The 16,585-nt window shown below is 39.5% G+C and overlaps 1 protein-coding gene across 4 annotated transcripts; it reads right to left on the reverse strand.

Annotated features, from left to right (window-relative positions):
* Positions 1-180: 180 nt before the first annotated feature.
* On the reverse strand, positions 181-16,129 carry LOC108246349 (ATPase family AAA domain-containing protein 2). 4 transcript variants are annotated; one of them, XM_037975899.1, is made up of 29 exons: positions 15,986-16,129; positions 15,714-15,898; positions 14,270-14,409; positions 13,498-13,526; positions 12,734-12,827; positions 12,195-12,267; positions 10,823-10,901; positions 10,616-10,741; positions 10,353-10,419; positions 9,875-9,940; positions 9,505-9,610; positions 9,310-9,425; positions 8,912-9,086; positions 8,393-8,481; positions 8,158-8,317; positions 7,934-8,024; positions 7,532-7,846; positions 7,323-7,440; positions 6,922-7,108; positions 6,124-6,309; positions 5,813-5,948; positions 5,494-5,687; positions 5,206-5,365; positions 4,813-4,935; positions 4,497-4,586; positions 3,405-3,833; positions 2,111-2,241; positions 1,040-1,168; positions 181-572 (listed from the first exon to the last, which is right to left on the reverse strand). In XM_037975899.1, the coding sequence occupies exons 2-29, from the start codon at positions 15,876-15,878 to the stop codon at positions 540-542; spliced, it is 3,807 nt and encodes a 1,268-aa protein (XP_037831827.1). In that variant the 5' UTR covers positions 15,879-15,898; positions 15,986-16,129; the 3' UTR covers positions 181-539. The 4 variants fall into 4 exon arrangements, with proteins under 4 accessions (XP_037831827.1, XP_017289336.1, XP_037831828.1 ...); XM_017433847.3 differs by having other exon boundaries at positions 9,842-9,940; XM_037975900.1 differs by lacking the exon at positions 3,405-3,833 and having other exon boundaries at positions 9,842-9,940.
* Positions 16,130-16,585: the final 456 nt, after the last annotated feature.

Below are 16,585 nucleotides of genomic sequence, written 5' to 3' on the forward strand. Positions count from 1 at the left end.
AAACCTAATTTAAAATAGAAATTATTATCAGAAAAACACAAACAGAATCAACCACTTGTATGCATATAACATCTTTAAAATGATTTATTTCAACAAATTATATTAAGCTTTAATATCAGGGAACGAAAGACATGAGAGTTTAAAAACATTTTAAAGTTTTCTTTAGTGCACGAAGAGCTGTAATCTAATACCAACACATTTTTGGTCATGAGTAGCTGGAGGTTAAATTGCAGTTGTTTTTTTTTTTTTCACAAGTTATGAGCAAAACAAACTTTAAAAACAGACCATTAATACTAATAAATGTGTTAGTTTGCTACTGCACACAAAACCCAACACCTAATGACATCTTTATTATAGCACATGCCATAACAATAATTAATTCTCACTGCAAAATTATACACATTATATTTTGTAAAATGTAAAGGAAACAAATATAAATAGAACTGATAAAATGATTTAAATATTGAGGTATTTTTGTTATTGTGTATGAATGAACAAAGGAAAGATCTTCAGATTCACTCAGGTTTTATTGAGGCTGCTCAGGAGAAGCTGTCAATCGCTGACTTCATTTCCTAGAAAACACAAACAGACAAAAAGAAATAAGTTTATAAACCAGACAGTGAACTTTTTGTCAAAACGAGCTGATTTTCTTCTTTGCAATATGCAAATTCATCCCTCTGTTCATGTACAAACTTAACACCGAAGGATTTGATTTATTATCTGCAATTTGTATTTATGTTCTTGTAACTTTTTATATACAGGAGATATTTCTCAAACACACTTGGTGTCAGCAGGTTTGCATATTTATTAAGAAACATGATAGGTGAAAAGATCCTTTTTTAGTAACTAAGTTAGACTGATTTGTTTTCACCTGCAAAGGTGTGGCTCAAGGAGTTTGTGAACTTTACCAGAGCCGGCAACTTAAATTTGTTGTATTCAGACAAAGACTGAAATCAAATAACATGAGGCTGTTTTTATGAACTTGTAAACTCAGTGAAATGGAGCGGTCAGCTGCCATCAGTCTGTGTGTTTCCCGTACCTTAATGAGTTCTGTCTTATTGTAGTTGTTTCTGTGTCTGTAGATGCTCTGAGCCACAAGAGCATAAAGTTTCTCCAGTGGCTCCACCTCAGCTCCTTCGGTTTTAGCCACAGCTCTGTTCAGCAGTTCCTGAAAAACACAAAGAATAAAGTTTACCACTCCGTGCACCTTCAGTCTCCTGTTTCAGAGCTCTGACTTTTTCAGTTTTCTGATCTACGTGTTTAAAACATGCAACATCCTCGCCGTCTGGAATTTATGAAATATGAAACACAACCGTCAGAACAACAGAAAAGCAGCAGTGTTTGTTCTCTATCAGTGGAAATTTAGTGCACAATTTCACAGAAATTCAACCAATCAACTTCTTCTATTTGTTTTCTTTTAATTAAGGGCTAAATTAGAGGTGGACTAATGCTGGTGTGACACTCACTCAAAAAACAGGGTTTCAGATTAACAAAATATTTATTTAAACTGTTGGAATAAAATAATGAATACCAAAACTATATGATATTTTTGACACATGCAATTAATTTTTGAAGGAAATCATAAATAAGTAACAAGATCATCTGAAGGCTGCTCTTAATCTGAGCCAATCAGAGAACAGAGGGTGGGGTTAATATGAGGGACGATACATGTTGAAACATTTCAACATGTTTTGACGTGACCTGACAAGCTTCATGCTCCTACGTTGAGGTCATTCCTTATATAAAATACTAAGTGCTTAAATGGAATATAAACGGGTCTCTTCTCTTAGTTCTTTCTGAAAATGTTTAGCTTCTCAGTTCTTGTTGGTGGGGAGGTTCAGGCTTTAAGGTGTTTTTTTGGGGCTTTTACACCTTCAGAGTTATTGAGGTAACATATTTTTAAAGCCTGCATGTCCTCACAAATTTGTAAAATCAGCAGATTTTTTTTTTTTTTTCAAGAAACAAGATAACTAAAAAAGTCCAGCTGCTTTTATTTGACTGGTTAGGATTACTTTAACCTGGTTAACTAAGTCAAAAACAAACACATAATGAGACCATTTCACACACAGCTGTTGGGGAAAAAAACAATCATATAAAGTAAGTGACTTACCTTTAGTTTGTTATGGTCAGCTACCAGTGGAGGTGTTTTCTCTTCAGGAGCCCCCGCAGCTTTATCCCTGCTGAACATCTGCATTTGTTCCAGGGCAGCCTTGTTCTCTCTGTCCTGCTTCCTGCGTGTCTCTGAGAGAGACGTAGAGAGGAGGGAGAGGCGAGAGGCGAGTCAAATTGTATTTATACACCACATGGCATGCATAAAGCAGCCCAACGTGCTTTTTAATAAAAGCCAAAAAAATAAAAAGTGCAGCAGCATTTTGACTCAGCTGTAGTCTGTCTACACTTTATTTTGAAAGGCTTGTAATAGTCAGTTCTACTTGGAACAAATGCATGAACTGATTTTTCAAATTCGGATTATGATGCAAACTTTTTTTAACTTTTGTGATTCATTTTTTTAACTCCCTCCACAGACAGATTTTTACTTTTAGATTAAAACCAGCGTGGAGGTCAGGTTCAGGCAGTAAACAGGACTCTAATCTCTGCGGTTTAATTAAGAAAGTGAATGAAAATGTGTGAGTAATACAAGGACACTGAATAATGTAACAAATAAAACGATTCATCAAGTTAAAAGCGTTAATTAAAGTAATTACACAAAAAGTACAGAACTTTCTGCTTCTGTAAACCTACTGTAGGAGTCCAACTTTTTACTGCAGTTTGTTTCAGGATATTCCACAGAAATCTTTATTTATCAAAGCTACCTTTTATTTATTTTCTACTTTTTATTCTAGAGAACACTCCTCAAGATCTGCAGACACCCCTTTCTTTGTGATAGTTAAATTAAAGTTCCCACTACAGAAATCCTTACTTTACCAGCCCAAAACAGCGTCTGTGTGTTGAACAAGGACTGCTGCGTCTTTTTATATCAAAGACGCAAAGAAGCTCCTAAACATCAAATAAACTGGAATAGGCTTCGTCTAAACATGCTCCTAAAATAATTTCCCGCTGAGTAACGAAAAGAAAAAAAACCCTCTTGAAGTATCTGAAGTACATATTTCTGTGATGGGATATCAGAGCTCCTCTGTTCTCGGCTCAGCTTTGTGTCAGCTTGGCGCCATGCCCAGAATTCTGCTTCTGAGTGAAAGAAATGTGCTTGTTAAATCTTGCTCAGCAGCAGCAAAGCAGCGGCAGCAGCACTTTCACTACCTCTTTTTTTTTTTAACACACTTCTCATTTGCAGGGCTTTGAAGCTCAGTCGCGGTCCAGTGAAAAGCAGTTAGTAGGGCAAGGAGCTCACACTGCCTCAGTTAGAGGTCCGGGTCTTGTTCCAAATCTCTGTTAGTCATACAGACCTAATTTGTTTAAATAAGCCCTCTTTAACGTCCTCAGTGGGGCCGGGGCAGTCTCTGAGGACCGTGTTCGAGGCCTGAGGTTCAGCCTACGTTTGGGGGTTCTTCGGGGCAGCCGGGGCAGTTTGGGGTGATTGAATCCGTTCACGAGGACGTTGTGGGTTCTGGTGACAGCGTTTACGGTACGCTGACTCTGCTCCTCATCGCTGCTCTCTGACATGCTGGATGAGCTCAGACCAGCTGAACCATTCACCACTCTGGTTTTGACACCTCTGACTTCCTCGGTGCTCGAGTCAGAATTGGCTTTGCTGGACGAGGAGGAGGAGGAGGTATTCGAGGCTGAGGCCGGGGGCTTCTTTTTCTTGGGTTTCCTAATGACTCCGTTGCTCCACTTGGATTTTCGAGCCTTTTTGTAACGCTTTTTCTTACGTGCTGGAAGGAGAGGTTAGAGAGGGGTTGGGTTTGAGAAAGAGAACAGGACTAGTCATTAAACAGAGCAGAAACAGGGCCGAGTCCAGCTGAACCTCCATTACTCTCCACTTGATCTTCACATCTGCCTCTGACTTTTATATTCCACTGGCAGACTCCCGCTTGTTAACTTTTGTCCTCGCTGTTAGCACTGCAGACGCTGTCCCTTCCTTTCATCTGCTGCGACTCAAAGGGTTTTTATGTTCAAATAAAAACTCTGCAGCTTCCTTTCCTTGCAGCATTACCTGAACTTCCACTTTCCCTTCTGTCTGTTTATTTCAGCAAGACAGTGAAAGAAAATTCTAATTATCTGGTCAAAAAATAGACAAATATCAATGTAAACATGAGTAGATGTGCTTTTAAAAACAACAATGTTAAATACATTTTATTAGATCAGACAAGTCTGTAATAATATAACAAATAACCTACTTTTTCACCTTGCCTATATTTCTACACTCCCCATGTAAGCATCTTTATATTACTGTCGAGATAAAAGAAATCCTCCCTGTTGTTTTACTAAAGTCTTCACTAATAAAGTTGTGTTTCCTTCATGACATTAATATATATATATATATATATATATATATATATATATATATGCAAACAGGAGTTTTTAGATAAGCTTACCTCGTGGGCCGTGGCTGTTTCTGGAGAACACTGATCTGTAGACACCGTTGGTCAGTTGGTTCCTTCCAGTCCTGGATGATAACGCTGCCACTAAAATAATTCAGAGGTTTTCATTAAACACTTTAAGCAGCAGCTCATAAAATTCAAACACGACCATCTATATGTGAAGAATTTGGGCAGTTTTTAACAATGAATTTAATCAAACTTTTTTACAACAACAGATCTCTAACTGTGAAAAATTATCTGCTGCTAATTTTGTGTTTTTATAAAAACAAATATGTGTCAGAAAAAAAAGTGAAGCTTTAATTATTTTCACCTCTTTGGATTCGAGACTCTCTGATTTCTTCGCAGACTCTTGCAAAGTCTTCGTCCAGTTCGTCTCTGATGATGGCTCGAATCGTGTCCTTCAGGGCGCAGGCGCGATGGCGGATGTGGCGATCTGAAACACAATATGGTTTCCACAGAATTAAAACCTTGAATTTGCATTTTCACTATATTTAAGAAATACTCCACGAATGCTTCTTTAAGCAAAATCTTTAAACCTATTCTTTAACTTTCCTAATACTTTTTATACATTTCTGTAAAAATCATTCATCTGCCAACTTGGAATTATCTGTTTCAAATGGACAGCAAGTCTGTGATAAAAAAAGGAACTAAATTATTTTTAAATTCTTAAGTAAAAAGCAATGACTGTGTATTAGTGTCTCACCCAGTGGGTCGCTGTCAGGGTTGTATTCAAGAGCATTTTGCCAGATGAGGTCTGCGTCTGACATGAATTCACTGACGGTGATGTATTTCTGCTCATCGATGTTGCTCAGCAGCGTGGAAAGATCCATGGGCTTCTTGATCACCAACAGGTAGTCTGGGACCTGGAGGACAGAAGGTGTACTGTGGCGTTTTAGAGATTCTTTACTGAAGACACAAATTTCACAGGAACCGTGGTTAAATGTTGTTGTTTTTTGTCACAAAATCACAGAATTCAGCAAAATGTCTTTACTTCCTCGATGTCAACTGGTTTGGTGAAGGCCTTGAAGCGGCGGTCCAGCATCAGGCGCTCCGTGACGTTACGGAGGAAGAGACGGAGCTCCCTCAGCACGTCCTCCTCCTGCTCCTCCAGACGGAGGCGCTCCTGCTCGGACATCTGGCGAGGGGGAGGAAGAGGAGCCACAGGGAGGATCTCCATGGTCTGAGCTACTGACAAGAGAAGAAGTTAATAAACGATTCCGTCTATTTATTTTTCTTAAATTCTTTATTTTACGCTCAGTTATTTCAACCTATGAGCACATCTGAGCGTCTGAGCGACCCGGTTCACGTACATGTTTTATTGTTGGAGGGTGGAGGCTCGGCTGCCTGGTTCACAATGAGATCATGGAAGAAATCTGTTCTCTCCTTCCTGGTGGGAACACTCATTGTGTACACCTCCCCATACTCCTCCCGAAACAGAAACTGAATCTGAGAATAAAGCAAGAGAAATTTCAAATTGTTACAAGTTTCTTCTTTTTGTTTGTGGGATATCTGGTTCTGTTTTTGACCACAAAGGGATTCAAAAGAGGAGAAAAACTGCACAAACCTAAAGCAATCATGTAAGATTATAAAGGTTACTTTGAAGTCAAAGTTCAGGCCTCACCTCTGGGTCCAGTTGCTGATGGGGGATGCTACAGGTGGCGAGGAGAAGGATAGGAGAAAATGAGGGGATGCTTTCCAGCAAGCTGAGAAAAGAGGCCCTGAGTGCCGGCCCCGCCGTCTCCCACCACTGCTGGATGTGAGGGATGTAGAGGATGCTGGGAGCTGTCCGCTTGGCCTCGCAGAACACCTGACCAGGGGAGAGAACCATGTTGTACTGATTTTATGAAATATCTTATTGATTTTCTGTCATTTAAAGTTATTCCTGCTGCAGTATCATGTTGTCACCACTTGATGTCAGTAAAGGTCAGTTTAGTTTAATCCAAAGGAAAACACAAGCCAAGCTTTCCATCTGTGCAAGTTTTACACTAAACTTAACTTTAATTGTCAAACATGTAGCCTAAAATAAAACATGAGATCACTGTAAAAAATAAATTTCAGTTTTCTGTTGCACAACGCGGCTGTTTAAATGCAAATTTGACAATGCAATCTTCAAGAGCATTTTAAAATTTTCAACAGTGATTTAAAGTCCTTCTGCAAGACTTAGATCAAAAGAACATGATTTTACAATTCTATTACCAAAAATACAAATGTATGGGGGTTCAAACTAAACACACAGAGCAGTAAAACATGTTTTTGTGGCCTTTAAGGGTCTGAGAAGCATCGCTGTCTTTTTACATTTCATCAGGTTCAACATGCTTTTGGTTATATTATTATATATATAATTTTTTTTTATAAAATTAAATTCAATTAGATTCAGAGAATTTGTTGGTATATAAGTTGTGTTTTTCTAAGGAGTCACCTGTGCACAGGCTTCTTCTGGGGAGGTGCAGCTGACTCCAAACAGCACGGCGGAGTCCAGGCTGTGAACTGTGAAACGCTCCAGAGCGTGCAGAACGGCGGGGGCCAGGTGGGAGGTCTGACCGGATTCAGGGCGACCTGCCAGGAGCATCCGGGGGCGGTGAGACGTTGGGTGTTTGACTGCACTTCTGCAGGAGCAAACAGAACAGTGGATGTGTGTGAACAAGGAAGAATAAAAGGTATTTTACAGCCCTGACACTTTCTGTTACGCTGAACTTATGTCAGAGTTTATAAAGATTAAAATAGGTGGTTAAAATAATATTACCCTCTAGATGTCTTTAGATTCCTCTAAATAGATTTAAAGAAAAATATTGGTTTTAATTACGAGTTGAAGAGATTCACCTGGCAAAGTACAGAAAGTTTTTGTTCTGGGAGGTGGAGGGTGCAGAGATGCTGCAGGTTGTGGCATCGTCTTCTTCTCCACTCATCAGACCGTCGTCAAGGATACCAGAAGTCAGATCTTACATGCAGACAACAGACGTGATGTTTGTAAATAAGATGGATAGCTGTTAACCCAGCAGTCGAGCCTCCAGCCCTCAGCTCTGACTCACCCGGCTCTCTCTTCCTCTTCATCCCCTGCTCGGCGTGTGGAAACAGCCTCTGCAGGACTTCCAGGATGTGGCGGAGGGCGGCGCCCAGCAGGGGTTGGACAACAGGGGACAGAGGTTTGGCTGGACAGGCGGTGGAGCGCTGCGACGCAGGTTTCATCTTCCTGATGGCTGTAACAAAGTCGCAGCTGCTGACAGAGATGGAGGAAACGTCCAGCAGAAGCTTCTGGGAGGTTCCGTAGATCTGTGGGTACCGGCGACGCAGCGCACACAGTGCCGCCTCAGTGCACACCGCTTTGATGTCAGCGCCACAGTAACCTGAGACAGGTGGAGGTTCAGGAAGCTCAACAAAGATAAAATGTCATGTAGCAAATGCTAAAGGAAATATATTGTGGCGTCTCTCACCAACACATTTTTCAGCTAATTCATCCAGAAACTCCTCAGATGGAGGAGGTTTCCACTGCCGGGTGTGAATCTTTAGGATCTCTTTACGAGACTGAAACAGAAAAAGTATCAAAGATAGATCATTTCATTTCATTTAATTAATATGTTGTTGCAAACAAAAACTAATAAATTCTCCACAAGTAAATAATATATGAGCAACAGATGTCAAGTAAAATAAACATCACTTCTCTGTCAGGAAGGCTGAACAGGAACTCTCGGTCAAAGCGCCCAGGACGCCGCAGTGCCGGGTCGATGGAGTCCAACCGGTTTGTCGCTCCGATCACCACCACTTCCCCTCGGCTGTCCAGTCCATCCATCAGTGCCAGAAGAGTCGACACGATTGAACTGCAAACATTTCTTTGTTTGATTTGGGCTTTAAAATAACGAAGGTTGGTTAAATATGGCAAATACTGCAAAGACCTGTGAATCTGATCTTGTCTGCTGGATCGAACAGGAGCCAAACCATCAATCTCATCAAAGAAGATGATAGAAGGACGCTTCTGAAAAGCCTGATGAACAGACAGAGGAGCAAACAGAAGATAGTCAAGTACCATTTATAACTTTCTTATTTCTTCTATAGTTTTCTGATAGAAACTGCATGCTTAAATATGTTTCAGGAGCCACAGGTAACATAAAAACAAAGTTTTTCTCTGCTCAGCTATATATTTTATATTACAATTACAGAGTTAATAATAGTCTTATAATAATAATTCTGATTCAGTTGAAGTAATATATAAAAAAGTAAATATATATGGATATTTGAAGAACAGGATGCTTAATGGCTTTTTAATCTGACATTTATAAACAGTGATTTCTTCTGAAAATTGTTCAAAGTGTTAAAAGTATTAATGTAATAACAAGCTTTCTTCAATCTGCAGTTATCCAGCAGGGGGCAGCACAGTAACATCAGATGAAAGTATTGATGAAAGGTAAAGTTACCTGTTCAAACAGCAGCCGCAGCTGCCTCTCTGACTCCCCCACCCACTTGCTGAGGCAGTCGGCTCCTTTCCTCATAAAGAAGGACACCTTCCTGTTGCCATGGCTGCACTCATTGGCCAATGCCCGGGCAACCAGCGTTTTCCCGGTGCCAGGAGGGCCATAAAACAGGCAACCTCTGGAGAGAGGCAGACACGCGTCATACTTTATTACATGGAAGTTAAATGTTTGGCTGTCTGTATAAGTAAGTTGTAAGTAAAACTTTTTTAAAGCATAGTAAAATTGCATTAGCTAGTAAAAATCAGATCCACTGGTTGGAAACATTTAGATGTGTTTTTCACATTCAGGCTGGTGATATTTTGCCCTTTTCTTAAAATCACTTCACCCTGTGTGTAAGTCACCTGGGAGGCTGAATCTTGAAGTTGTCAAACACTTCTGGGTAGAGGAGCGGGAAGACGACCATTTCTTTCAGAGCTGAAATGTGACCTGACAGACCTCCGATGCTGTCGAACCCCACCTGGAGAGGGAAGGAAAGAAATGAGGGCGTAAGAATCAGAATCTGATCACTTTTAATCACTGACTTCTTCGTAACTCACTGACTGATCGATGGCCATGGGATCAATGTCTGCCAGACCTGCTCCTCTGCTCATCTTGTCTCTGCGAGAACTAAAAAGTTCTGTACGCAGGCCGAGTGGGCGGCAGCTGGAAGGGCAGAGGTAAAACTACATGATTACCAGTGACAAGAAGTTTACAGATCCTCAAAAACATAAACATTTAAAAACAATAATGCCGCAGACATTATGTAAGCATGAAACCCAACTCCAACACTGAGTTTTCTTCTTTTAGAAAATTACAAGTAAAGTTTTACCAATTAAAATCCAAAACAAGAGCAAATTGTTTATCATTCCAGTCAAAGCAGAGTTTATGCAAAACCTCTTCATGAAGAGATTTATTGTTTTTACAGACTTGCTAGAAGCTTTTTCATCCTCATCATCAGTGCTGTCGTCATCAGAGTGATTGGACCGAGTGGATCTGGAGAAATGAATCAATGAATGACAAAGTTTTAACAATATTAATGATTAAGACAAATCTAACAACTAAGACCAACTAATACTCAGGTTGTTTAGTTATCCTAAAGTTAATTCATCAAATACAAAAACATGGTTTACTGTAATGGTAAACAATTATTTGCTTCAGTGACACTTTTCTGTGAAATTTACAGAAATATTTTAACAGCACAGAATAAAATTAGTCATCAACACGTGGATGACACCCTACCTGAGAGACCTGCTTCCTGTTTGAGGACCCTGGACTTATTTTAAACTGATCTAATACTCTAACCCAGTCTAACGTAATGCTGGCCAAGCAGACAATGAAATGTGTTTGTTGTTCTGTTTCTTTTCTGAAGAAGACAGAAATGTTTAAGTTATGTCCACAGTCTGACCTGAAGGCTCCTCTGCGGGTCGTGTTTGGTCCTGAGGCGCTGATCCGGAGGGTTCCTTTCTGAAACTCTGAAAAATATCAGAGAAAACAAAAACATCAGCGCCGGCTGGTGGAATTCTCTGGACCAATCTTGACCACTGGTTCATCATGAGAATGCTGTCATACTAATGATCTGTAAAAATGATCTGATTTTGAAGTGTAAAGTTTGTAAAAGACAGTCCTCCAACATCAGCTCTGTGTGAGACAAGGCAGGACGGCTCTGACCGCTGCTGGGTCCCTGGTAGAGCGACGAGGCTCGGCTCAGTTTGGCATCAAGGTTCTGGTTCACGCTGGAGTTGCTGTCTTCATCTGCAGCTGTTCCGTTCCCACTGTCCTCATCAACGGCCCTACCTGGAAAAAAAACCCCAAAAACATTAAATAAATATGTTATCCTGTTTCTTTACTCCTCCTCTGCTTCCCGTTTGTACAAACCGTTTCCATCCTCGCTGTCACTGAGGTCTCTCTGCGGAGGAACTGGTGTTCTTCTCTTCTGGGCTTTCGAGTAGATCTTCTGGAAAAATTATCAGACCAAAGAACAGTTTAATAAACCTTTAAATGATTTACATTTTTAAAGCTCAGATCAATAAAGTCAGGCAGTCCATTTGGTCATGGTCTTAGCTAACAGAAGACAAGCAGCAAAGATAAATTATTTATGGATAAATTATAAAACCAGCTTTTAGAAAACATTGTTAAAAAGAGGTTCACTAAACACAAGAAAAATATTTGTTCTTCTTTAGTGACCAAACAAATAAACCAAATAAAGTTTGCTATTTCAAATCTGTAGTAAAGCAGTAAAGATTAGTTTCATATTTAATCAGTCAATCATTATTTGTGTAATTGCAAATTTATTACAGTCATCTGTTGGCTAAAATTCAGTCATTTCCTTTTTTTCCGTTCTTTAGCGGGAGGGTTTGATGTTAGTTCTCGTCACACAACACAGTAAGGAAACATTTCAGGAAAACGTCATTATTAAAACAGTTTGATTAATGTGCCACAGCTTCTGCTAACACTCATCTCTGCCCCTTGTTGTCTTTCAACATTTCAGTCAGTGTTTACATGCCACAGATCTTCCATGCTTTTAAAATTACAACATTACAACAATTAATCTGAAACATCCTCTAAATCTGATAGTTTCACTCAGTTAACTCAGATATAATAACTGAAATGAGTTCACATTCACTGCAGAGAAAACCCACATCGCAGCTAAAACATTTGAACTGAGTCGACTTCTACGCTTCATGTGACAGAAACATAAACAAGTTCAGGAGCTCCTCGGGCTGTTAACAGCTGATAGAGATGTCACCCCCTCCCCATGAGCTGCGAGCAGACTGCACCACCCTCACAGCGAGCTGATAAGAGAGGGGGGTGTCCTCCCTGACACACTGCGAGCCCAGTCTGAAGAGGGGCTTTAAACCGAACTCAGGAGAATGTAAACATTACGCGTGAGCAGGCGGTGGAAGCATCAGGAGCTGCTGCATTCAGTGGCAGCTGTTTGAGGAAGTACACAAAACAGGGCTTGGTCTGAGTCGGATCACTGATTTTCTCCAAATCCAGCTGCTCCACAGAGGTTTGGAGAAGTTTGATTAAATTCAAACAAGCGTACATCAAATTCAATGACAACGTTAAAAAAAACATCTATATTAATGTAATCCCAGCATCACGTTCTGAAACAAGTTGTGGTACGGGACATATTATCATAAAAACAAAAACTGACTGATACTCTCTTAGGCCTTAATTTGCTGATAATATTTTATTAATAAATCAAAATAATGGTTTATACGGCGGCATGTTGTGTGTTACTCACTCCTTCTTTGTTGTCACTAACGAGTCTCTTTCTCTTCATGTTGTCCATCTTTTTCAGCATCGAACTTGGAGTGCTGCACAGAAATAAGGGTTCAATTTAAACGCAGTTATTCAGGTGAAAAACATTTCCAGCATGAATTAGGAACAACTGAGAAGGGTGTTGGTGATAGAAAAGCAGATCTATGTGCTAAAATCAAACAGAAGTGTCACGACTCGGAGCTTAAAACTAAATGGTGTAAAGGAGGTTTTCTGACTCTTGTTTCGGAGTTTAAAAGACGGTTGCATCATATGAGCTGGAATTTAATCACAGCTTCATCATCATACTCTGTTCTATAAAACTAAGACCCATTCAAACAACAAGAACTGTAAAACCTCCACGAACGTTTTTAGCCTGTGTAAATTATCTGCATAAAATTAGTTCTCTATATAATGTGTTTATTTTTATTTTTGTTGTCTGTAAATGACTGAAATAACGCATTGAGCTCAAAGTGACAAATCCTTTCAGCTCCGGTATTCTTTGGCGTCACGGAGCGCTCTTACTTGCTGCTGAAGCCATCCAACGCGTTGGATGCCTGATACCTGCTGGTCAGTTTGGTCGGCCTGGAGCTCCTCCTCAGCCCGCTCCTCCTGCCACCTGGGACGACATGTGCACCTCTGTGCATGTGACACAACTCCCAGACAACCAATACAATGTTGACAAAACACAATACTAACATCTGTGTTGAGCTCTATACTAACAGACTGATTCTGTAGAAAAACACCTTTTATTGTAAGAGGTTACTTACTTTGCCTGTCAGTTACATTAATGTTACGTTTGAGCTGAAATGTGTTTAAGATACATTCAAAGAAAAAAACAACTATTAGAAGATAACACAATGTACAAATTGTCTCTTTCTGTGGCACAAATTTATGAAGTTAAAAGAAAAGTATTCCAATTACAAATTAATTTTAAGAAATCAAGGACACTTCTTCCTTTGGGCTAAAGAGGATAAGGACAAAATAACTTCTTTTTGTTGTTTTGTTTTGTTTGTTTTGTCCACACCAAACAACAAATAGCATGTGTTACATCAGTCCTGATCTATATAATTTCAGCAGCTGAAAACTTCTGGAGCATTTTACAACAATAAACACATCAGGGCTGTCCCTAAACATTTGTCCGGCTGCAAATTCTGTTTTTTGCCAAACTTTGGCAAAAAACATGCTCAACACAAGACAGCTCAGGAAAAAGACCTGAAACATTTCTGTTTCCTCTAAAAGCTCACGCCTCGTCGTGATTTAAACATTTTCTGTGTTTCTGTCTTTACCTGAAAGCTTCTGATGCCCTGAGGACTTCCTGTTAACACAGAACAAACCTCAGTATGAGAAAATTAAAAAAAACATCTTTCTGATATTGTTCAGTCGAGTCTGAAGACTTGAGTATTTCATATCATCCATGATATACTATAAATGTTCAGGTGGACCAATTCCTGCTTGTTCTACAGGATATTTGTCTAAAAGGTTTCACTTTTGTTCATATACATAAATACTGTGAAGGTTACATACATATATCGTAGCTGGTGAACTTATAATGGATTGTAAAAGATTTTAACTAGTGGTTTCCAGACATTTTTGCTGTTATTTTTCACATGAATCAAGAATCATTTGAAGCCCCTTTGATGGGTCCTGGTCTCAGCCTCGGAAAATGTTCAAAAATATGTATCACTAAGGTAACTAGCTGGCTGTATATGGTTTATATATTAAACAAGCCAGTTTTACCTTTGCTTTAACAGTTTGAGTATTGTTAAGATGAGTTTACTTTATTACATGTTTAGCTTCAGGTTTAGAAGTCTTTCTACTAATACATTTAGAAAAAGGATCATATTGTGTGAGTAATACACACGTGGAAAGTTGAATATTTTTTTCAAAGAGGAGTTTTCTCAGTTCCACAAATTCTCATAACAACAAACAAAACCCAGTCTAGCAGCTTTAAATAGACTCATTTTATCCTCTGACTTATCAAATATCTGAATAAACATTTCAGATCCTCACTGGTCACTGACAGCAGATTACAAAGAGACTTCAGAACTGGTTCCTGACCTCATGGCGTTCCTCGCTGGTTTTGGATCTTCATCTTTGTGTGTTTCTGGATCAAGCAGAAACACTTTCGGGTCGTCATCCTTGTGTGTTTCTGAGTCAAGCAGAAACACATAAAATGTTTCTTCTTCAGCAGGAAGGCCCTGAGGAGCATTTCACGAGTTAGTGCTTTGGAAATAACAAGAAGTCAGAGCCGGGCTCACACTGTCAGTCATTGTTTACACAACCAGCGCAGCCTGCATTCGTCCAATCACTCACTCATTCATTCATGTCTGTGCTGTGTCATCAAGCTGTCATTCGTAAATCATCCATCCCAGACAACAGGCTGTCGATTAAAATGAACTCTGAGAGGAAGTTCCAGAAAATTTTCTAAGAATGTAAATTTATCAGGACACAAGTGAACTGATACATCAGCTGTTTCAGGCAGAGTTATTCTTCTGTTTATTTGGGTTATTAACAGTTTTTGTACATTTAAACCAGATAAAGGTGCAGTGACAAGTTTGTCTCAATCATTTTTTATGGGCTGGGTTAAGAGACTTAAAGTTTGGGAACCACTGAGGCACAATCTTGAATCTTTACTGACCTGCTTTTAACTAATATCTCATATATTAAATATATTCCCTTTTTGAAAAAGAAATCTTACTTAGTTATATGAAACAGACACATTATTCATGTATTTAATGAATTACAAAGAAAATAAAAGCCTTTACAATAACAGATTCAACATTTAGTTTCAAACAACAGAGGAAAAAGTCAGCTTTATTACTTATAAATCTTTCAGTGTGTTATTTTAAAGGAAATTTCTGTGCATCCTTATTTCCTTTAAATGTTTTTTCTAATGTTTTGCATTTTTTTCTTTTTTTTAATGTAAAATCCATCTGAATCATGTTAAATATCTGAACATTATCAGCAGCATTAGCAGTATGGTTTATTTGTTAACAAGATTGTGTGCTTTTTCACATCAGCTATCATGAACCTACTTTGGATAAATTTTATTTTAAAACTACGCATTAAGGCAAAAATGCCTTAAATAGCTGAACTTCACCTGTTCATTAATCGCAGCACAAACAGTGGTAAACAAAACATAAATAAACAAAGACAGCTTGCGTTTACTGTTTTCGTCACAGCTGAAATAATGCAATTTCTTTAGGGAGTCAAGTGAACAAATAAGTAGGTAAAAAGCTGACAAAAGTGAAGATAAATTAAGCAAAACAAACAAACAAAAAGGGCAAAATATACAACAAACAGATGATACTGAAAGGATTATAGATGAGTGTGGAAACTGGCAGTAGGATAAAACAAAACAATGTTAGGAAAAATAAAGAAACAAATACAGATGTTTTTACCAGATCTCCACACAACGTGATGAATGGATTAAAGGTTAAAGTTCAAATGACGCAGTGAACCCCGTTTGTGAACGCCTGAGGCGTTTTAGAGACAGACTCACATTGGGAACTCCTCGCCCCTGTGGCCGGCTCGCCGTGATCCTGCTCCGGGTCTCTGGCGCGGGTCTCGGCGGGGTCTTGGAGCCCACGGCCGACCTGAGTTGCCTCTGGGGCGGCCCGCTGCTCTGCACCGCGTCCCCTCTGCCCTTTCCTCGGAGCGTCACCATGGCAACGACGCACGCACAAACTGGACAGCCAGGGGGGGGATCGTTTACTGTTAGCTTAGCGGTTATTGCACCGAAAAATAAAAAGCAGAAACCACCTGCATGTCTACCTCCGAAGTGTTTACGGTTGTTTTGCTGAGATGAGGAACCGCCTGCTCCGTGGGTCGATGTTAGACCTGCAACTCAAACACACCCAAACAGCTTGATAAGCCGAAGAAACCCGACAGGAGCTGCGTCGATTCAAAAACCTGAGTTCTGCCGCCGCCTAGTGACGTCATGACGCAATGAACGTAAATGCTGTTTTGTTTTGATGGGGTTTTTTTTTCTCCTTTTTTTTTATTTACTCATTCTAACACTATTGTCAAGTTTTTTTACCGTAAATAAAGTGTCTTAAAATTTTTAAATGCTAAAAACTTAAATGCGTTGGCATAGCTGTGATTTACGGTGCCCCGTAAGGGACATAACGCAAAAATAAAAGCTATTATTAGCGTTCCCTCGCTGCAGTACTGTTGATTTACCTTAAGTGGTGGAGCTAATTACTCACAGTCACGCAGAGGTTTACATTTTATGTAATTTTAAGTGTGGATTTTTGTGCTTTTACACAGGTTCTGTTGTGTACAACAAGCAAAGTCACATTCAGTGCTGAAGTAGGGCTGGACAGGTGACCTGTGGCACACACCTTGCAGCTGGGTTTAACCTTCATACCAGGT

This window comes from Kryptolebias marmoratus, linkage group LG5, assembly GCF_001649575.2.
Source record: "Kryptolebias marmoratus isolate JLee-2015 linkage group LG5, ASM164957v2, whole genome shotgun sequence".
NCBI lineage: Eukaryota > Metazoa > Chordata > Actinopteri > Cyprinodontiformes > Rivulidae > Kryptolebias > Kryptolebias marmoratus.